The 22,581-nt window shown below is 36.0% G+C and overlaps 3 protein-coding genes across 3 annotated transcripts; 2 read left to right on the top strand and 1 right to left on the bottom strand.

Moving 5' to 3' along the window:
• The first annotated feature begins 1,580 nt into the window (after positions 1-1,580).
• On the top strand, positions 1,581-8,074 carry LOC146739186 (C-type mannose receptor 2-like). Its single transcript, XM_085503846.1, has 6 exons — positions 1,581-1,683; positions 2,083-2,371; positions 2,480-2,568; positions 3,083-3,291; positions 3,460-3,634; positions 6,348-8,074. The coding sequence occupies exons 1-6, from the start codon at positions 1,623-1,625 to the stop codon at positions 6,422-6,424; spliced, it is 900 nt and encodes a 299-aa protein (XP_085359972.1). The 5' UTR covers positions 1,581-1,622; the 3' UTR covers positions 6,425-8,074.
• Positions 8,075-10,462: 2,388 nt separating this feature from the next.
• On the bottom strand, positions 10,463-11,950 carry LOC146739185 (neuropilin and tolloid-like protein 2). Its single transcript, XM_085504087.1, has 4 exons — positions 11,801-11,950; positions 11,459-11,681; positions 10,836-10,961; positions 10,463-10,626 (listed from the first exon to the last, which is right to left on the bottom strand). The coding sequence occupies exons 1-4, from the start codon at positions 11,948-11,950 to the stop codon at positions 10,463-10,465; spliced, it is 663 nt and encodes a 220-aa protein (XP_085360213.1).
• A 6,837-nt stretch (positions 11,951-18,787) lies between these two features.
• Positions 18,788-22,063, top strand: LOC144362673 (proline-rich transmembrane protein 1-like). Its single transcript, XM_078013809.2, has 4 exons — positions 18,788-18,929; positions 19,047-19,102; positions 20,507-20,665; positions 21,185-22,063. The coding sequence occupies exons 1-4, from the start codon at positions 18,914-18,916 to the stop codon at positions 21,350-21,352; spliced, it is 399 nt and encodes a 132-aa protein (XP_077869935.1). The 5' UTR covers positions 18,788-18,913; the 3' UTR covers positions 21,353-22,063.
• The last annotated feature ends 518 nt before the right edge of the window (positions 22,064-22,581 follow it).

The raw sequence follows: 22,581 nt of genomic DNA, 5'->3' as shown, positions 1-22,581 counted from the left end.
GGATTTAATAAAAAAATAGGTTCTACTTGGTTCCCTAATTAGTATTATCATATATGACCACGATGAGTATTCTGAAATAGCCCACTGTGTATCGGACAGTGTGCCAGATATGGATCCCGTAAATTTAGATTGATGATAACATTATATTTACGACAATGCAATGCACATACTTGCGACGAAACAACTCCTGGTGATATACAAATAAGAGTAGACAAAAAATAATGTAGCGACCGAAGGGGGATTGGCACGAGAGGGCGCCATCCGATCTGAATGAAACGTTTCGATGTCAGTCGTTCAAAGCCCATCGTCAAATAAATAACGCCCTTTTACGAACAGATGAAATAATTTCAGCGATTTCTTTATAGAATAATCCTCAACAAAACTTAGAAACATTTCATAGAAAAATACAGGCTCTAAAATTATGTCTATTGCAAAGCAACTCAACCGTAAGCCAGTTTGACGCCACAATTTCTTGCTGGAGATCGAGTTCTACGCATGATTTTAGTGCGTTCGAAATTGTTCTATTCCAAACTGCTCATGCACACACACTGTGATTTCTCGAAATGCATATGAGGTAACTTGTCACTGATAAAAGCCATTGAAAACATTTTGAGCAATTTTGAGCAATAGTACTAGAGTGAAATATAAACGTGTATCTGTATTCTCTATGACTTTCGTAATTTGCTATGATCAGGGTAAAGAATAAACCTGTGGTTAATTTCAACAGTTTGCTGGAGTCTGATCATAAACGTGTATCAAAAAACGTCTTTACATTAGTTTTTCGATTATTTTTCAGCTCGTAACGATAGAATCAGTCAATTTAAAACTATCATATATGCTATCGAAAAGCATTTTTCATTGCTCATGAATATTAATTTATGCAAATGAACGATTATTTCTACCAATCGTGTCATGCAACTCTAAAGTCCTAGTAGCGCCCAAGTGCTTGTATGTAAATTACGATATGTTGTTTATTCCCTGACCTGTGTCTATTTCACCCAAAACAACACTCACACGCGTATCTACCTCCACATTGAAATGTCAGTAAAACGCAATGGGTTGCCGATATAACGTTTATCGATACAAATATGATGTATGCATGACAGGACGACCACCGTTTAAGAACTTATAATTCCTATTTTTGTGACAGCCGCAGCAAATCAATTACCGCTATATCCTGGGTGTAACAAAGTAAGTAAGTGTTCATACCATACATTGTATTCGTAGATACGTAATCTTATTGTTGCAGGGCTTGTGTTGCAGCCGTGGGTGGGAGATTTAAAGGCTTTGTCAGTACTAATGAAGTCGCAACACGTAGAAACATAAAAACATAAAATGAAATACAATATATATCCGACATGAATGCCACTTAGTTGTCATGGCAGCATTGTTTAGACACATTTAATGGAGTGGTCTTAACAGTACCATTTATCATATTTGGACATCGCTTTATACGAAACAATAAACAATAAGTGTTTTTACCTACCACACCTGCAAAATATGACTACTGGCATTTTATGTATGCTGTGCTTGTAATAACGCAATTAGTATTCGTACAGTAAGTTCGGATTGGAAGTCTAGTATCACTACTGGTTGTAACTCACGTCAAGACGTATATTAACATGATGTGGCGAATTCTTGTGTGTATACTCTCACTGTGTCTCCATATATCGTCCTCTGAAGGTATGTAAACTTATCTGACACCACAGCGAGTCGTATTTTGTAAACATACAACGGCAAGACAAAGACATAATAATTAGAAACGAAACAGAAGCACAGCGTAGTGGAGCGGATGCCTAGTATGTTGTCCGTACCTAACACATTCAGCTTTCGTCCATAACTGAAGATCAAATACAACATAATTTAGATACGACATTGATGTCATTAGTTCATAAATTCTTCTGCTGTTTCATGTTAATAATTCAATTATTAAAGACACTGAATGAATTCTAGCAATTTGTGAAATATGTTACGATATCCAATGATCAAAACTTGCCAACAATTAGGAAACACAACTTTAAACTAGTGAAAAGAGTATTTAGCAAAACATGATATAACATAGTGTTATGTTTGTGTTGTTAGATTACGTATCCTACAAGGTGTATACGAACGCCCAAGTCGGGTGGCAAGGCGCCATAAAATCATGCAGCAATGAAGGTGCGACGTTAGCGATGATTAGTGACTCATACACACAAAGGAAGATTGTTGAAAAGTTAGTGGAAATGGGCGGCATTACCGGCAAATATTGGTTTGATGGGAAAGTGTCCATGGATAGCGATATATGGAAAAGTAAAAGCGGATCGCCGTTGACTCATTTTAACTGGGCAGACAGGCAACCTATTACTGGTCCAAACAAATGTGCCGTACTCAGGTAATATATTGTAACTGTAATCCAAATGAAAAGCTTCACACTCACAAATGATCTATAAATAGAACAATAGACATATATATTTTACTATTGTCACTGTTCCTTTTTTAGCAATAACGGGGAATATATGTGGGAAGCTGAAAACTGTGGAGAACGAAACGGATACATTTGTACATTTCATGCAAATAACAAGATTACAGGTAATAATTGAATTGATACATATATGAACGGAACATTAACGGTTCGGATAATCTATATAGATCGATAAGGACGTTTAGTAACAATTACACGGCTCAATCCTTATTCAATCAACGACAGAACTATATATTTTGATTGAAATTTTTAACTGTGCTTGTCAACCGATTCAATTTATAATTACTCGTCGAAAACGATGTCAATCGTGTTGTAGTAGTCCTCACCATAAATAACATATTATGATCATACAAATACAACATTCTATGTTTGTATAGCAACACAACGGTGATTCATACCGATGGCTAGCCCGATAAAAAAATCATAGAAGTTTATTTTGGTGTGAATTCAATGCACAATGTCTACCCAATCACTCAGGATCAACACTGCACTCGGATACGTAACCATGGTATATGACGTCACATGTCGCATTTAAATAATACGTGACTTTCCCATAAACTGTATAAGTATAACCGTTGCATGTAATGTGTGATCGTTACCAACACGTGACGTATATTCTAGTTCCATGTGACGATAATTGGATACAATACGGCAATGCATGTTACAGTCTACGAATGGATGGTAGAAACTGGACCAGTGCTCGCGATGAATGTGCAGAGGCAGGTGCCGAGTTGGTGAAAATCAACACGAACACTGCAACCCGGTTACTATCCGTCGTAGAGAAGAAAATTGGTTTGATCATGGACAGATTTTGGATTGGTTTACATGAGGTAACGTGTTATGTCATTATATTCACAATGTCATCTCCTCCATTGTCATATTTTATCTTTTGTACGTATATACACCAGCTAAGCAGTTACGCAACCCAATCTAGTTTATATTGTTTTTATATATTTATAACATCATTGTAAGTATAAATGCTTCCACGCTTATTTCAGGTAAATGGTGAGTACGTTTGGATGGATGGTTCTCCAATCAAATGGAGCTACTGGTTGCCGGGGGAACCAACTATAAGAGATGATGAAGAATGCGTCGCTTGGGTGATCAACGATAAAAACAACGGGTGGAACAACGAAAATTGCGATTATGTTAGTCCGTTTATTTGTGAGAGAGGTAAATAAACATTATTGCCAAACGTGTAAATGGGTCCAGGAACTGTTCAGATTTGTAAATGGGTCCGGGAACTGTTGAGATTTGTAAATGGGTCCGGGAACTGTTGAGATTTGTAAATGGGTCCAGGAACTGTTGAGATTTGTAAATGGGTCCAGGAACTGTTGAGATTTGTAAATTTGTCCAGGAACTGTTGAGATTTGTAAATGGGTCCAGGAACTGTTGAGATTTGTAAATGGGTCCAGGAACTGTTGAGATTTGTAAATGGGTCCAGGAACTGTTGAGATTTGTAAATGGGTTCAGGAACTGTTGAGATTTGTAAATGGGTCCAGGAACTGTTGAGATTTGTAAATGGGTCCAGGAACTGTTGAGATTTGTAAATTTGTCCAGGAACTGTTGAGATTTGTAAATGGGTCCAGGAACAGTTGAGATTTGTAAATGGGTCCAGGAACTGTTGAGATTCGTAAATGGGTCCAGGAACTGTTGAGATTTGTAAATGGGTCCAGGAACTGTTGAGATTTGTAGATGGGTCCAGGAACTGTTGAGATTTGTAAATGGGTCCAGGAACTGTTGAGATTTGTAAATGGGTTCAGGAACTGTTGAGATTTGTAAATTTGTCCAGGAACTGTTGAGATTTGTAAATGGGTCCAGGAACTGTTGAGATTTGTAAATGGGTCCAGGAACTGTTGAGATTCGTAAATGGGTCCAGGAGCTGTTGAGATTTGTAAATGGGTCCAGGAACTGTTGAGATTTGTAAATGGGTCCAGGAACTGTTGAGATTTGTAGATGGGTCCAGGAACTGTTGAGATTTGTAAATGGGTTCAGGAACTGTTGATATTCGTAAATGGGTCCAGGAGCTGTTGAGATTTGTAAATGGGTCCAGGAACTGTTGAGATTTGTAAATGGGTCCAGGAACTGTTGAGATTTGTAAATGGGTCCAGGAACTGTTGAGATTTGTAAATGGGTCCAGGAACTGTTGAGATTTGTAAATTTGTCCAGGAACTGTTGAGATTTGTAAATGGGTCCAGGAACTGTTGAGATTTGTAAATGGGTCCAGGAACTGTTGAGATTTGTAAATTTGTCCAGGAACTGTTGAGATTTGTAAATGGGTCCAGGAACTGTTGAGATTTGTAAATGGGTCCAGGAACTGTTGAGATTTGTAAATGGGTCCAGGAACTGTTGAGATTTGTAAATGGGTCCAGGAACTGTTGAGATTTGTAAATTTGTCCAGGAACTGTTGAGATTTGTAAATGGGTCCAGAAACTGTTGAAATTTGTAAATGGGTCCAGGAACTGTTGAAATTTGTAAATGGGTCCAGGAACTGTTGAGATTTGTAAATGGGTCCAGAAACTGTTGAGATTTGTAAATGGGTCCGGGAACTGTTGAAATTTGTAAATGGGTCCAGAAGCTGTTGAAATTTGTAAATGGGTCCGGGAACTATTGAAATTTGTAAATGGGTCCAGAAGCTGTTGAAATTTGTAAATGGGTCCGGGAACTATTGAAATTTGTAAATGGGTCCAGGAACTGTTGAAATTTTGATTTCAAATGAGTTCGTTGTATATGCGTACACTTCGTTCATATTTATATATCAGACTGAAATACTAACACACCATTCGGCGTGAATATCAATATGTTTGTGATTCAGAAAACACTATGTCACTATACAGCAGTGTTTTAGACATACGCTTCCATTTTAACTCTCCATGGTACAGTGAAACAGATACAGCGGTATTGTATTCAACTCAATGTTAATCTTATGCCAAGGGCGTGTTTCTCCAAATCCCTTTTATAGGAGTGTTGTTAATAATAGCCGTTCAGTAAGTTAGGATTACGTATAGAAACTGTGCACGATCTCACAAGGGCGTATGAAATATATTATAAGCGTTCTCGTAGATTGTTAATATTGTTACTTGCTTTGTATCTAAATACGTGCATATATATAGTTATTTTCATTTGCCATCGGTTCGTCGTGTAGTTAACTAAGATACAGCACGTCAATAGAGAATTACATGTACATGAATTGTTTAATTAATTATTATATTAGTGAACATTCCATCCAATACATAGAAACAGTTACAGAAGTTTGAGGAAAAACTTGATAGCGGGTGGCGCTGTTAGTGTATCGTCTAGTTTCAATATAATGAACAGTGAATGTGCCACTACCACACTGTGTATTCTGTAACACTCACTCATTATATCTTTAGTTTTAGGTTTATTTAGGAATCATTTTAACTACGCGCATTGTAATTATTACTTCAAAAAAAAACAAAAAAACAAACAAACACACACACAATTATATCTCAAATGCTAGATAGCATATATGTGAGCGTATTGGCGTAACACGCCGTCGTTTTTAGAGGCCATTGAAGTGAATTAAATTATGAAAAAAGTTGCGTGAAATTTAGATTAATAAACGAGACTCACTCAATATATTAATATTCGTATACAGGTAACACCAAGTACTAGGTAAGGTTCTAGCTAATCTAATATATATGTTTGCATGTCGGCTAGATCAAATTGGATAAATCAGTGATCTTTGCTCAGCCAATGTTAAAACAAATGGATAACATGCACTTTTCGTCCTAGTTTCGATGCGACACAGTGATGTGCATGTGTTTTCATAAAAACGAGTATGTAGGCGTTCACAACAAAACTGTGAAATATATAAATATGAAATATAAATATATACATAAATAAACATATTATTATCTTTCAGGCTATACGCTTGAACAAGCGGGTGGTATTGATGGACGATGGCACATGTACATCAGTGAACATGACAGGAACACATGAACCAATAGAAAAAGACATTTTATCACTGTATTTTGTGTGCTATCTTTTAAAGTTTTCATTTTTGTAGTTTTCATTTCAATCAAAAATATATTCAACGTTTTTTAGTAGCGGATGCTATATATGATAAACTCACGTGCTTGTATGACACATTATTTACCTAATTCTGCTGTGACGTAATTGATGTCAAAAATAACTTTCATAACATTCCTATCTTTATAATGTGTTCCTTCGAAACAAATGTATGTATTGTTCTCTGTATGAAGACTGAATACAAACGCAAACAAGTATGTGCGTTGTATGTCATGCATCCAACGTACCGACAGTTTATGTCGGTATATGGCTTGAACGCAATATTGCAAATGCGAATGTGTCGGTCAAACAGAAGTACATAAAACAACAACTATTGAAAACGAAGATTACATTACAAATTTAAGGTTCGATGCAATTTTACAATGTTAAATTCTGTCGACTGTTCTGATTATAAGAATTGATTGACAATAATCCATAGAAACTAATATAATTATTACCAAGTGAACCCCTTTATTTCCATTGTTGGGAATCTTCATGTGCGAATCCTGCAGACTGTTTCTTCGAACCTAGAGTTATGGGGAAACCAGGATTATCTTTGCATATTACAGCGTATGACACGGTGGAAGAGTGTACAAATCATCAGCAGTCGCTGGCTTGTCAGTTATTGTATATATTTGGCAGGGTCGCTCACATTGGATGTATGGGCTTAGAATACGAAGACAACGTTCAGCACCATCAATGTGCATGTGGTGAAACCCATTAATGGTGCTGAACGTGACGAAGCATGTAACGTAAATTTCAATTGACCACACTGTTATGACGCTTGCGTTGTGGAATATGGAAAATATCCCATGCTTCGGCATGCGCATCTGCGTACACAATATGCTAAAAACCTTTAACGAGCTTATGATGTACACATATCTGATGAATATTATTTGAAAGTGAAATTATTAATAGAAAGCATTTAGTATGAAACACCGGAATCATGTATTTTCTATTGTGGTTGTTTGGAGACTGTAAACGCTTTCTGTTATACTAAACTGATCACCAAATTTAACAACTCATTTACGTTTTACAATACAATCTGAATGAGCTACGGTAAGCCGAAAAATGTTTCGATTGCGTACAGCGCAACCAGTGGTTGTTCCAGGCTCCATGCGTCCAAAGTTATTTGGAAACCAAGATTGTCATTGTATAATACAGCGTATGACATGGTGGGACTGTGTACAAATCATCAGCAGTTGCCGGGTTGGTTCGGCTTGTTAGCTGATGTATGTATCTGGTAGCGTCGCTTATGTGCTTCGAATACGAACACAAACTTAGCACCATCAGTGTTGTGAAACCAATAACCTGTTTTTCGTTTTACAACCAAATCCATATGAGCTACGGCAATTTGCTGTATCGGCTTTCGAGACATTTGTGTAATTATTGTGATATGTACGACCAATACTATATGTGTACTTGGTTGCAGTGCGATTGTACAGCGTTGAACGTGTGTTTTAGATTACATAAATACAAACAAATGTTTTGTGCGATTTGCTCATGAATAATTCAACGCGTAAGACTTTCTAATAATATTAAAATTTCTAATTTTTATCACGAATAAATCTTGTCTTGTCACCGACTTGTTTTTTTTTAGTTACGTCAGTTCAGTGAACTGTTATTCTTTATTCAAATCTTTTCAAACAGAAAAACAATTTTACAAGAACATTTGAGACAACCAAAGTATACATGACAAAATTGTTAATAAACAAAATAATTATATAACAGTAAATCATAACCTAGAAATACTATCAGTAAAAAGGTTGAATGAAAGTATAGGTAAATACTCAGGAAATAATTTACAATGCAATTAAAAGCCCTAGATCACATGTGGTAAAAAGGAATACCCGATTTAAAATAGACGTTTTTTCTGCGAACCCACCAAGAAACATGAAAAGGAACATCCCCGAGATATATATACTGCGGGTCATGTATGTTATTGATACATTTTATAACACATTAAGTCTAAAACATTTCTACGTGATTCAAAAGTAGGAACGCTAAAATATTTGCACAAATCTATTACATATTAGAGTGAAACAGTGCCTGAGCTTTTTAGAATAAATATTTATTAAATTTAAGCTATACCCGTTGGAAGCTATTAAGTATTTTGTGACGGTAACTGGATATTCGAATATCCCAGTTTACTACGCCCAGTAGAAAGATACAGTGATTTTACAATTCTAATATCTTCAAAAAGAGATTATGTACGCTTAAGGAGACTTAGCGTTTAATTGAAAATGAGTTTCTGGGATAGTATGATGCCCAGGGCTTTGGAATCGTTTACTCTATCGACGAGGATGATATTGACGGGATATTTCTATAACAATTTAGTTCTATAACAAAGTCAAAAGCTTAACTAAATCCAAATATACTGCATCCATCTGATGTTCGCATTAATATATTTTGAAATCAAATCCATATTATGTGGATCTAACTGAAATAAAGCTTTGACATAACATTGAATCGATAAAAGCGAACGCAAAGAAATAGGTCTATAGTTGTCATCTGATTTGAAAATAGGCACGTTTGAAAACACTGGGGTGCCCACACCTACTAGGACTAAGGCTGGTGTTAAAATTCAGTATCACATTTAGATAAAATTGACCAAGGGTTATTATCGGAACCACATGACACAACGATGTTATAGCGTATGAGTCCGTGGTATTGACAGTTAAAATTAAAAAAAAAACGTTTAGGAAGAGCTCCCGTGTGCGGAGAGTATTAAAATTAATTCGAAATTTAAGATTAGCTTCTCAAACAAGAAGCTTGATTTGTTTACTATTAGATATGTACACCATTAAAACAATGTGATATATAGATAGTTTATAATACTCCTAGAAAATGTTATACAACTATGGATTGCAGTCTCATTTATTCCAGATCACAAATTAAGATCAGATGTTTTGAGATATAAGAAATTGGATAATTAACATAATATAATCAATATGCATATTTTTAACAAACTAATTACGTCTGTGGATTACTCCAGGACATATTATGCAATTCGATCTGTTCATTGTCCCAGGGCACCTAACTGCTAAGTTTCATTAGAATGTGATGATTAATTCTTAAACAAATCTGTGAAAAAGTCCCAAAATTCAATTATTATTATTAATTATTATGAATATATTTAAACAATAAAATAATTAGCTCATCGCATTGTCTTAGGGCATTTATATACAAATATATACTCATTGTAAAAAGATGATTAGCACCGCCATCCAAGGACCATTTATTCTGCCGAAGCCTCACCATAAACCCTTTGTAGATTTCACCACTATTTACTGTATGTAAACCGGGTCCATTTGGGCAATTCGATATGTTACAAGTTTCAACAGTTTTGTCAGTTTACTAAAACACGTATTGCACAAAAATTTAGCCATTATATCGTTTTCATTCACTAGCCAACAACGATTTTCAACATTGGAATAGGGAATTTTGGAAACGTGTCAACGAATATAGACCTGTTTTTGTCGCCATTGTTTTAATCTGGGATGAATCCAGACGTTTACATTTATGATACAGCAACGCTGATTGGTAGCACCAGCTCCTTGACGCGCCCAATCAAATGACTCAATTTAACTGCACTGAAATACAGCTTTTCCTAACACGTTCACGCACGGGTTCGTGGGCCGGTTATGAATGGCCGGCTTTAGCGAAACCGTGTGATTCGGACGATGGGACAATAAATAATATTATTAGATTATTGTATAATTATTAATAGTTATTAATTGTTATTATTATCATACAATTTCAAAGTTAACCTGACTTGAACTTAGCAGTAGCAAATATTTCCACCAGTTCAGGGAAGTATAGTGGTGAAATGCCTCACGATCGTCAAAACTGTTTTTTGTTAAGTTGCGTGAATGATTTTTTGTTATTTCCTCGCCTTTGTAATATCAACAAACAAAGACAATATTTTCCCGCTACTGTAATATGTAGGAAATCAGAAATCATACCGGGTTATTCAGTAGCAATGTCTGTTAAGTTAATATTTGACGGAGTGTTCTTAGTGCTCTTCTTGAAAAAATACCGATGTATCCACATAAAAAGACCACACACACCAATACATAGAGCGAGTATAACAACGAGAAGTACAACAACGATTACGACCCAGTTTGTGCTTGCTGCAAAATAACAATATTATAATTGATTATACTAAATTAAGTAATGAATTATTTGATGCAATTACTGGACAAACACACATTACGTACTTTAAACATTTGTAGAAACAAATAATACACCTTACTGATCTGTTTAGTTCAATCAAGTTGCAAAACAATAATATAATTTGGCGTGTGTATCTAAATGGTTCTTTATACGTGGATATACTCACAGGTATCACATGATTCCTCATCGGCAGCATCGCCACAGTTATTTATACCATCACACACCAATTTATTCTGTATGCACCAATCGCTGTATGCACAATAAAAACTAGTATCGCCGCAAGTTATATTTTCTGCTGGAAAAAAAAAACATAGACATTCATTCACATTATGTCGTCATTCTGCCTAACACGACACAATAAAATGATCGGCATTAGCATAACTAAAACACAATCAATACACTAATGCACATCCAACAACGGCCAAAAGCTAGTACGGTACTCATGTGATTGAGATAAATATTGACACTAGTTTTAACATCTCCACGCCAAATATCACCTTCCCATATTTCTTTACATCTAGATGTACGACGTTATTTATGTTTAATATGGAAATACTGCTGATGATGCCCCTTGTAGTCTGTTATCAAAATAGAACCCAAAATGAAATCAGCATTCGTTAATAGTTCTGTATTAGGTGAAATTGATGGTTCTGGCGAATCTATATTAATCAAATATTTTTGACACCATGTTTCACGCCAACTAATCATGGTCAAACATAAAATCTCACAATTTGTATTATTTACACACAAATTTGAAGGTAGAGCTGTACAAGTATGTTATTCACTCACCAGATTGATAAGCAGTGAAAACAAGCGAAAATCCAGAATATTCGTAAATTCCATCAGTAACCAGTCGCAGTGTGATTATACTACTAGACGTAATTGTGGGATAGGTGTCACGTGACTCACAAACATGCTCAATTAACGTCTCGTTACTTATAACATCTCCATCATAAAGATTAAGATAGTCATGACATCCAGCATTGGCTGCTTCCAGGTATATATACTCAAACTAAAAATAGATAAAATAGAATATATAAATATAGTACAAGACGTTAGCTGTTTACTACTAATATCCAGGAACGAACATTTCCATATATACTAAAATACTGAGAAAGTGATTGTATTTACATCGATATTGAATTTATCATAAGGTGGATACGTAATGAGAGTGATGTTACAGTCCACGTTAGGGTCGTACGTATCTTCTTCTTGTGATATGAGTCTATCACCATAGCTGGGGAGAGTGTATTCCCAATTCGAGTTGCATATGTTCTTCATAATGACTAAAATATGAAAAAGTATTTAGAATTCACGAGATTTGACACAGTGCTAGGCATTATTTTGGAATTCAACATGTCAATAAAGACACACGGCATATTCAGACAGCAAACTGCACCTTCCCACATTAAACAAATGGTATAATACATTTTCAACCAGATAGACATTCAGGATTGACATTTTAAATAACGGATTGCACGTGCGAATGACAACGTGATTATATCACTTTCACAATAACGACTAGATAGCACTGACAAGTCAAAGGAGATGTGCTAGATTCTTTAATATTCATATCAACAGTTTAGGACTTACACAAATATATATTGTAAGTATCATGACCACAAAAGGAACATGTGTGCCAAGTTTTGAAGACAATGGTGATCTTTCTCCAGCAGTTTATTATTATATTGTGACCTTTGTTTATTATTATATTGTCGGACGGGTTACACATGGAACCTGTGTGTTAAGTTAGGGTTCTTAGTAATTACCCCTCGTAAAAACATAAAAACATACTGTGACCATGAGCTTTGTTCCAAAAATGCACCCAGGTGTTGTGAGTCGCATATGGAATACGTTTATTATGTTTTTTTCCCCCTGAAGTTATATATCAAACCACAGTCCACTGTAGAGGGACTGTGATTAAACATACATAAACTCTTACTGTGAAATAGACATTTGGCCTCAAAATGTAGCTAGGTCTTGTGAATCACACAGGTCACATGAGAGTCAATTTGACCTTGACTTTTGACCTTTTGTCCTGAAATTTGTCGTGAAACATTTGTTCCAAATTTAAAGATTCTAGATATTCCATGTTGTACCTCAAAACTGAACATACTTACATAAATCAATAATGTGACCTTGATCTTTGACCCTGACAATGCGCACCGGCTTTGTGAGATACATGGGGAACAGGTTTGCCAAGTCTTAAGGCCCTGGTTATTTTCCTGGCTAATACTGTGACCTTGATGTTTGAAATATGGCAAGGTCTTGTGAATATCACAGGGAATATCTTTGCACGCACGCGCGAACTCAAGTGCACACTCAAACACACACTACATTCACAGACGGACACATACACAGACACCCCCACACACACACAGATTCACGCCTTACCGTCGTTGTAACTACACACATGTACTTGAATTAACTTTCAATATAGTTGCGATATGAACTTAATTATAACGTGTTCCTATATAGGGTTGCGTTTTAATTGGAGTTTAATTAAACTCAATTACAATGCAATACAACGTAGAATTACGTTTAATTAAGTTTAATTGAATAAAAGTTGAATATACCGTGACTGAACATAGACATTTTGTGAAGCTTAGGTTTAGTAAAGGGGGGAGGTATGGAACAATTATATTAATATTAATATAAATTGAACCAAACCTTCCCCTTTAATAAACGTAAGCTATGCAAACTTGACTTTAAATTCGATTAAATTTTAATATAAATTTTGAAAATAGCGAGGGTCGTCACAATGTAGGTCTTGTCGTCACAAGTCGGTGTAAAATTAAATTGAAGTCGTCACAACGTTGTACCACACACGCACATACCCCCCCCCCCCACACACACACATACCTCACTATTGCGCAGCGATAGGCTAGGTGATTAAACTGACAGCTCATGTATATACATGCCTGAGTATCAAAGTGCTGCTGCACTCACTGCTAGCTCGACACTGGTGGCCATTTTAAACATTCAAACAAACAACTAATCAATATGCATATTTTTAACAAACAGTCAAACACCAACTACTTACTGAGGCCATTAGAGGATGTCGATAATGACAGTAAGATGGCTTGGTAAATGAAAAAAATGTGATATCCACTTCGATATATATTACGATTCAGGGTTCTTCCTTCCATATATATACAAACACAGCTATCCATGTTTTCACTGTTTTACAAGAATCAACAGCAAAAGCTTAAGATTCAGTAACGTCCAACTGTGAATTAATATCCTAGTGCATCACGTTAGATATATGGTCGCCATCCAGACTAGTGACACTTGAATGAATGGTGTTACTATACACCGTGCTAGGTTGAGTCCTGTAAATCATTGACGTATTAGAATAATAACTAATGCTATTGGACAATGGCGGAGTTTACAACATCTAATACACTCTATTGTGTACGATAACTTTTAATCAGATTAGCGCATTTGCTTGTTAATAATATACACACATTGACTGGCCATCAGGACAATAGCATATATCTATTTCATAACATAAGTTTTTAATATTATTTCAATGACATTTATGGTGGTTTTAATTAACATGAGTGTAAGAAAACTCATATTTATAAAATAGTATCCAAAATTGCAATGTGATAAACATTTGTGGATGTAAGTTTTATAAATGCCGTCGTCTTTATACTATCACGGGGGAAATTCTTTTCCACGGGGTTCTCCACACTTGTCAGGGGGGAATCTCGTCTCGTCTCTCTATCGCGTCCCCTTGAGGTACGGAATCAGGAAAGTCACTTATACTTTACAGTCAAATAAGACACACACAACGAAATACGTTTCAACTCTCGTCTTAGTCGGTCTGTGGAGCACTCTATAAGACACAGCGCCCTGGGGAAAAATCCCGAAGACTATCGCAAGGCTGACCCAAGACTCTCTTAGACTGCGTCAACACTCGCCCCAAGGCTCTCCAGGACTGCCCTCGACTGCGTCTATCGTGCTGTGCTCCCCAAGACCAACTCAAAACTCTCTTTATTCATTTTCAAAACTCTAACCAATTACAATGCAGTAAAAAGACTCTAGGGCGTAACCTTCAATCATAAAGCCAATCACACTAAGTACTGAATACGTTATATCTTTTGATTAATCGTTCACTACATTAATAACTATGAATACCAACTGTCAGAATCGATAGAATAGCGACGGTTATCTCGTAATTAGTTCCAAATCACTGAGCCAAGTTCCGTCCAAAACTTCAAATAGGCCTAAACGATGACAGACATAACACAGCAATTCGCTAATAATCAACTAATTAAGTCGATTAACAGATACGCGAAAACAAATTCATGACAATACGCCGTACATGTATGTTACCTCGATATATCATAACAGTTGTATTTGTGATAACACTTCAGTGAGTTGTCAATACAATCGTTACCACACATGAAAAAATTGTTTCAAAAAATATCTCCTGTCAATTATGAAGAGAAGGAACGTTTCACATGTACATTTTTTAAAACAAATTTCAATTCTGTTTATTTTTATACAGACACGTATACATTGCAAATCTTTGCATACAATATAATGTTACAAATAATTTCACTTACCGTCGATCGATTCAGTCCCTGTACAACTTCCTCGCTGATATAAGACCAGTTCGTTTACAGTAGCAATAATTATGATTTTCAATAGGTGTTTTAGACGATAATGACGGTGAACATACTTCGATTAGCTCATTTGGGAAATCGGCATCGTAGATAACTAGATTATCTATAAAATAACCGGATATGCACCTCGGAACACCTAATAGATTTGTGAGTTTCTATAGTTTCATACATCAAATTTTAGTTCAACAAATCATTGTTGTCTAGAAATCTCTGAATAAAACGCGACCGAATTTATAACCACACAAAAATGTTAATGACGTCACCAATACCAAAATGCGCCCAACAAACTTGGTTCGATCTAAGTCTACTGATTACTGTTAAGGTAGAATTAACGCACGCGCAGTGTCATCCGGTGATGTCATATATAGAATAGGTCAGAGTTCAACATACGTAAGGCACTATTTGCTGGGAAACAAAAGATGATCAGAGACCATTTACTTTATAACAAATATCTAACCCACTTCTAGACCATAAACGTTTTTTTTTTGCGGAAATGTGATTGTGAAAAAACAGGAAGGATATTTATAATATAAATATATTTAAATATAAATATACTCTGCCATTTTGTGCTTGTTTTTATCCGATAACTGTATTCCCAGTTGCGTTGTTATGCTTACAGCGCGGTGTCGTGGCGCAGCGCCTGTTCGAATTTCATGTAAATAAACAATGTATTTTATGGAAAGTCGTACGGGACCCTGCTGCGTCGATATAAATTGCATGGTAAAACATATAGCTTCAAAATTATGCTGCTTCTTCAACAAAAGTGCGATTTCCGATGTCTACGTTTACAAATTGGAGTAGTAGCAATCAGCACAAAACTTATTCACAGTCGTCGCTAATTAATTAGTAGTTGTCGCAAAGCGAGTTGTAGTAGTCGCGATTTAACGGGTGATGATTTGTAGAAGTCACTAACCCACTACAGCGTATTTGTCGTTGATGCGGTTCCTTAATTTATAGATGACGACATTTCATTTTCCAACTTGAAGTAGTCGAAGCAAACAAGTCCCCCTAGTAGACGACGCTACTTGCTATTTTCAAGTTGTCGACGCAAAACGAGTCCCCCTAGGTGACTTTCCTTTTTTTATTTCAAGTTGACGCAGACACATTTTTGCAAGTAGTCGACGACGTACATTAGCATTTTCAAGTTGACGCAGTCGCATTTTTTGCTAGTAGTCGACGACGCACATTAGCATATCAAGTTGACGCAGACGCACTAAACATTCTCAAGTTGACGCACATTGCATTACCAAGTAGACGACGACGCAAATTGCATTTTCAAGTTGACGCAGACACGTTTCCTGGTAAACGACAACGCACAGTGTATTTTATGGAAAGCCGTACGGGACCCTGCTGCGTCGATATAAATTGCATGGTAAAACATATAGCTTCAAAATTTAGCTGCTTCTTCAACAAAAGTGCGATTTCCGATGTCTACGTTTACAAATCAGAGTAGTAGCAAACAGCGCCAAACTTATTCACAGTCGTCGCTAATTAATTAGTAGTTGTCGCAAAGCGAGTTGTAGTAGTCGCGATTTAACGGGTGATGATTTGTAGAAGTCACTAACCCACTACAGCGTATTTGTCGTTGATGCGGTTCCTTAATTTCTAGATGACGACATTTCATTTTCCAAGTAGTCGAAGCAAACAAGTCCCCCTAGTAGACGACGCAACTTGCACTTTTCAAGTTGTCGACGCAAAACGAGTCCCCCTAGGTGACTTTCCTTTTTTCATTTCAAGTTGACGCAGACGCATTTTTTGCTAGTAGTCGACGACGCACATTAGCATTTTCAAGTTGACGCAGTCGCATTTTTTGCTAGTATTTTTTTTAGATTTTATTTTTCATTTTTTTCGTCTGTTTTTTCGAGTTTAGAAAATGTGAGCTGGCTGGAGCCTTCATCCCGTGTCTATTTCTTACACTATATACCAGCCGATACCCCCCCCCCCCGCGCTCATATCGAGTGCGTACAGTTGATCATAGTTCCTGGGCTCCCTGTGAAATGATTGCGGGAAAAACTCAAGAAGCCCGGAGAAAAACTTCACAAGTTGAACCAGGCGTTTTGTAGTCGTGGAGGTTAGTCGATTCTATTTCTAAGGAAGGAACTGGATTCATTTAAAGTTAGGAATGATAACATAAAATGCAATCATTTTTAAGCGAAGACAGCACAATTTTATTGACAAACGCTTACCCACAATGATGATTCCACAGCTGTAAAATCGAGGATGACTGTGATCACGCGATATTAACACGTTTTTCGTAGCGGCATTATATATTTAAAATATTTATATTGTTCTTTTTAATATAAGTGGTCACTATTCCCCTAGATATAAATTATCTAATCGCGTGAACTCAGAATGATTTACTTATGAAAACAATGAAATGTAATCTTTAATTAGACCCGCACTTACAGACGGTAGTCGTCGCGCCACGCATGCGCCAAATATATGGGTCTCATATAAACAAAGATGGCGACTTTGACTGTTGCGCAGATCAACGTGTACAAACTGAAACGTTAAGCTTTAATGGGGTATTTTTATGTGATTGGGAGGTATTGAATGAGTCACTGGCGGTAATTAGTGCGAGTCGCGACTAGGTCAGACCATATTTCCATTGGAAGAGCGCATTGGATTGTGGGAAAATCAATGTTTATTAACACAAATGTCGCACATGCACAGAGCGACGACCACCACCCTTTAACGCCCATGCTAGTCACGCGATTGTTTTACATCTCATCTGACTGAATGCTTTTGCCGTATTTACTCTTATCATTTCTTAACGAAATAAACAACTCAAGAAGAAATAATAACAATGCAGTGATGATAAATATATTGTGTGACAACAAATGATACGTCTTTGTATTCTAGAGTCTTGTAAAAGATAAATGAATGTAAGTGACAAAAACTTTATCTTAAGTCAATCATTACGAATTTGAACCAATGTCTCCTTTCATATAATTCTACTCAATCAATTTATTGTGATAATTGAATACGCACAACGAATCATGGAAAAGACAAAAAACTCCCACTGATTATAGACTTTAAATTTATTGCACCAATCAGTGAGCTTCTAAGCGCGCGTTTTTTTGTCATCAATCATCGAAAATTAATATGAGGACGTTATTGACGTAGCTTACAAGTTTCTGCTTTCAAACCTCTATGTTAACGCGAACATTGCACGAATTTTTAATTGGAGGCATTTTCATCAATTCAAAATTGGTTTTATGATACTGCAAATATTGCTTTATTTAGATTTGTTTCAGAAATATGTCTTCCTTTACACGATTGAAAGGTAGGTGGCATTGGTCATGACTGCTGAGATTTTGCAAACCTGGCTAGACTCATTAGATATTCTTACTTCTTACGTCATATTAATGACAAGGAAACACGCAATATGACCTTAAGTTATTAACAACTAATTGGGACTAACGACAAACAGAAGAGGGCAGTAATCAATTTGCATTGGGTAGGGTAAGTAATTGATTCAGGAAGAATGAATCAATTACTTCCTTATACCAGTTAATTACCTCCGGTCAGGTATTCATTGCGCTGTAAGAACACCAGCCTTCCAGCAAGACAAACCTATCTTTCACCCCTACACAGAACATATTTGTCTATGATGTCTGACAAAGGTATGTCGATTATTGTATGCCTAGACCACTTGCTTTATTAGGATGTGTCAATTACCAGGTTATTATATAGAAATATAGAAATGCACGTTTTAAAGAATATGTCATTTTTTTTATCAGCCAAGTTGGTCAATGATGGTGACCCGCCTCCGTATCTTACCTTCCCTGGAGAACAGGTATTGTTGATAACTATATATATCTTATTTTCCATTTATGTTAACACATGTACCGGTAGTTCGGGTGTTGTTTCGCTCCAGATTTACAATTAGAATGTAGGAAGACTGTAAATCGATCGTATCGACTGATGAATAGATTCATTATTCACAAAAACAGTTGTCATGTGTCCTCTCTTATAAAATCGCATAGAATTGGTTATTTTCAAACTAACGCGCATATGTAACGCATTTAGGGTTGTTTATTTACAACAAATAGAGAACAATGTGTCTTTCTTTCAGAGCGAATGTGTAAAAAACAGAAAAAGGGCGTTTAGGGGAAATGATTGGGGAAATAGTTTTGTCTTTGCGTATAGCAGCTTTGTGAAACTTGATTGATGCAGCAAAAAATATATAAAACAAAGTATAATTTTCACAACTTTTAAAGGGCGTGTTTGGCAGATTTTATAATCCACAAACGCGTTCGGTTATGGTATTCTACTTCCGTCATGCGCGTCGCTGCCCAACGTAGACAAAAGAAAATGTTTGAGCGTAACTTCAATGACCTGGCAAGCACTTAGTGCTGGTGACCTAGTTTACCCCATATTAAACTGGTAGACATACTAGTTAAAATATAGACACGAGATACGGCACAAGACCCAGGAGCAAGAATCGCTAGTTGTATATGTGCCTTAACCGTTAATTGGCCATGATTTTTGGTATGAATGTACATTATACTGTTTCCAATGCTAGGTGTATTATAAATGTAATTTACACTCTTATTCACGATTGTATCCAGTAATATAAACCCACGAAAGAAATGGTTAAAACATTCTTTTGTTGCGGTTAATATGATATTCTACTTCCGTCATGCGCGTCGCTGCCCAACGTAGACAAAAGAAAATGTTTGAACGTAACTTCGATGACCTGGCAAGCACTTAGTGCTGGTGACCTAGTTTACCCCATATTAAACTGGTAGACATACTAATTAAATTATAGACACGAGATACGGCACAAGACCCATGAGCGAGAATCGCTAGTTGTATATGTGCCTTAACCGTTAATTGGCCACGATTTTTAGTATGAAAGTACATTATACTGTTTCCGATTTATTATAAATGTATTTTATTTTACACTCTTATTCACGATTGTCTCCAATAATATAAGCCCACAAAAGAAATGGTTGTTGCTACTTGTGTTTCAGCTAGTACTCGAATTAAAGTATATATTATATTATTCACTTATAAGCATGTACAGAACTTAATAATTTATTATATATTGACACACAGAGTCATAACAAGTTACTTGCTTCAGTAAAGTAACACGGCAACACAATGGAGCGTGTTTGTCCTTTCAGTTAAATGTTGTTAGATTGCTTTTTGGAACTTTTTTGTACAACTTGTGTGACGCATGTATATATTTCGCCAGGTTTTGCCTCCTAGTGATCAAGTTATTTATACCACGACGGGTGCTGGGTACGTACATGTTACTGAATCAACTCCTAATGACTACATGTGGTTATCAGTGTTAACATGTCTTTTCTGTTGCTGGCCACTAGGACTGTTAGCCATATCGAATTCATGTGAAGTAAGTGATAAGCCCTGTGTATTCTCAGTTATATGTCAAATAAACAAACTTAGTCGTAACCCGCCAATTGTACACAACCTTTGGAGAAAAAAGACATGAATACATTTTAATTTATTGAATGTACCGTTATCAACGGCTAAACTGACTAATGAAATAAACAGTATTTACCTAAGAAGACGTGGCAAATTGCGACTACCTTGAATGATTCATTCTAGGCTTTCAATGTAAAAATGAGTATATATGCGTCTTCTCGAGATACACGACAATCACATTTTCGAGCGAAGGAACGAGTCAAAATATCAAACTCACGTGTAAAACTACTAAATACGTAAAACAATGCGTCAAAAAAAGGGTTGTATAATTTTGTGAATACAAACGCTATGTGATAAGACGCGACATTATTGAGTTGTCGGGAAATAATCGACGACTTTCTATTAATTCTGTGAGGAAGTATTTTTAAAAACTATTATCTTCACTAAAACTTAATAACAAACAGTATTGTCTTGACATTGTTATTAGGTTCAATCAGCTCTGGAAGTCGGGAACATACCGCGTGCCAAAGAAAAATCAGTGAGTGCAGTGAAATTGAATATTGCAGCAATTCTGTCTGGTGTCACTATCACCATCGCTGTTAATCTTATCGTGTTCCTGGTGGTGTTACCAAATCAAAATCAAGATGATTATTAAGTGTCGCCATAAAGACATTGTGCCATTGTTATAAAAGTGGTTGTTATTATATCACATATTTGTTACTGCTGTACCATTGCATATCTTAATTAATAATTGTATATTCATTCGCCTGCATGTTATCGCGGCACAAAGGAAACAGGAAAAAAAGAGTTGTTACAAATTATATACAAATTTTATTTTCTATGTTTGTACTCGGTAGTTTTTTACTATATTTCATTTGTACAAAAGTGTATTTATATGCCCAAAGTGTAGTAATTATTCGCGAGATGAAAAACATAATCTCCGCAGTGTATGTAGATGTAAATGATGTAAAATCGACGTCAAATTTAATAATCTATTTAGTCAAGAACGTTGTACAATTCTAAAACAAAAATATTATTCACGTCATTATGAATGTGTTTAATATGTAAAAGGTAATACACAATGGAACAGGAGGTATCACTTAATGCATGCTATCATAAGTTGACCTCCAGTGGAAATTCGGCTGACTATAGTAATGACATTTTGCATGGCGGTCGCTTTCACTCATTCGGGTTGAACGGATTCTGTTTCTCAGCCACTTTTTGAATTCTGCCTCAACTCTTGTACGTTTTAATATTTGTACTTTTTAGTTCCAAGCCAAGTCTTCCAGTGCTTCTTGCATGATGTGTTGTGAGAAAATGTTGAATAAACTTGGTGAAAGTATGCACCCACTGATGTCTAGATTCATTCTAGAGTATTTTCTTTAGTTACTACGACACGGGGAACATTTTTATGTAGTAGCGTATGTATATACATATAAACCAACACCGATTTCTTCCATGATACCAGTGTTACAGTCAACACATTAATACATAGAAATTAAAAATATTAATATGTCTGTTTCTTGTCTAAATTTTTCCTTCCTATACGTACGCCTCAATCTCGTCACAAAATACAGGAATTATAGGCTGTTAATCTTAACTTAAAAATGTTGACAGAACGTCATTGATATTGTCATTGATCTATCTTGCAGTCAGTACGTGAATCATTCGGTGTCAGAAACTGTGAATGAGTGTGCCATGCTAATATAAATTAATGGGTTACTAAAATAAACAATTTACAAACGTTTTAAAAAAAATGTCGAAGAAACTGTAATATCGCTCGTACGGACACTCGTCATGACCGTTGTCGGAATTCCCACGGGTAACGCTTGTATTGAAATATTAATATTAAGCTATCAACACATTGCTATCAACAAGCGTGGT

Source organism: Saccoglossus kowalevskii, chromosome 9 (genome assembly GCF_978046115.1).
Source record: "Saccoglossus kowalevskii chromosome 9, keSacKowa6.1, whole genome shotgun sequence".
Taxonomy (NCBI): domain Eukaryota; kingdom Metazoa; phylum Hemichordata; class Enteropneusta; family Harrimaniidae; genus Saccoglossus; species Saccoglossus kowalevskii.
The sequence above is the reverse complement of the archived record's forward strand: the minus strand, read 5'-3'. Positions and strand labels throughout refer to the sequence as shown.

Bases quoted from the DNA above. Each gene is read 5' to 3' on its own strand.
- LOC146739185 (XM_085504087.1), bottom strand. From the start codon at position 11,950: ATGAAGAACATATGCAACTCGAATTGGGAATACACTCTCCCCAGCTAT. The intron at 11,682-11,800 runs GTAAATACAATC...ATCTATTTTTAG, and splicing joins ATGATAAATTCAATATCGAT to TTTGAGTATATATACCTGGA. The intron at 10,962-11,458 runs GTGAGTGAATAA...TTTTTCCAGCAG, and splicing joins TTTCACTGCTTATCAATCTG to AAAATATAACTTGCGGCGAT.
- LOC146739186 (XM_085503846.1), top strand. From the start codon at position 1,623: ATGATGTGGCGAATTCTTGTGTGTATACTCTCACTGTGTCTCCATATA. The intron at 2,569-3,082 runs GTAATAATTGAA...CGTATATTCTAG, and splicing joins TGCAAATAACAAGATTACAG to TTCCATGTGACGATAATTGG. The intron at 3,292-3,459 runs GTAACGTGTTAT...CGCTTATTTCAG, and splicing joins TTTGGATTGGTTTACATGAG to GTAAATGGTGAGTACGTTTG.
- LOC144362673 (XM_078013809.2), top strand. The intron at 19,103-20,506 runs GTATTGTTGATA...ATATTTCGCCAG, and splicing joins TTACCTTCCCTGGAGAACAG to GTTTTGCCTCCTAGTGATCA. The intron at 20,666-21,184 runs GTAAGTGATAAG...CATTGTTATTAG, and splicing joins CCATATCGAATTCATGTGAA to GTTCAATCAGCTCTGGAAGT.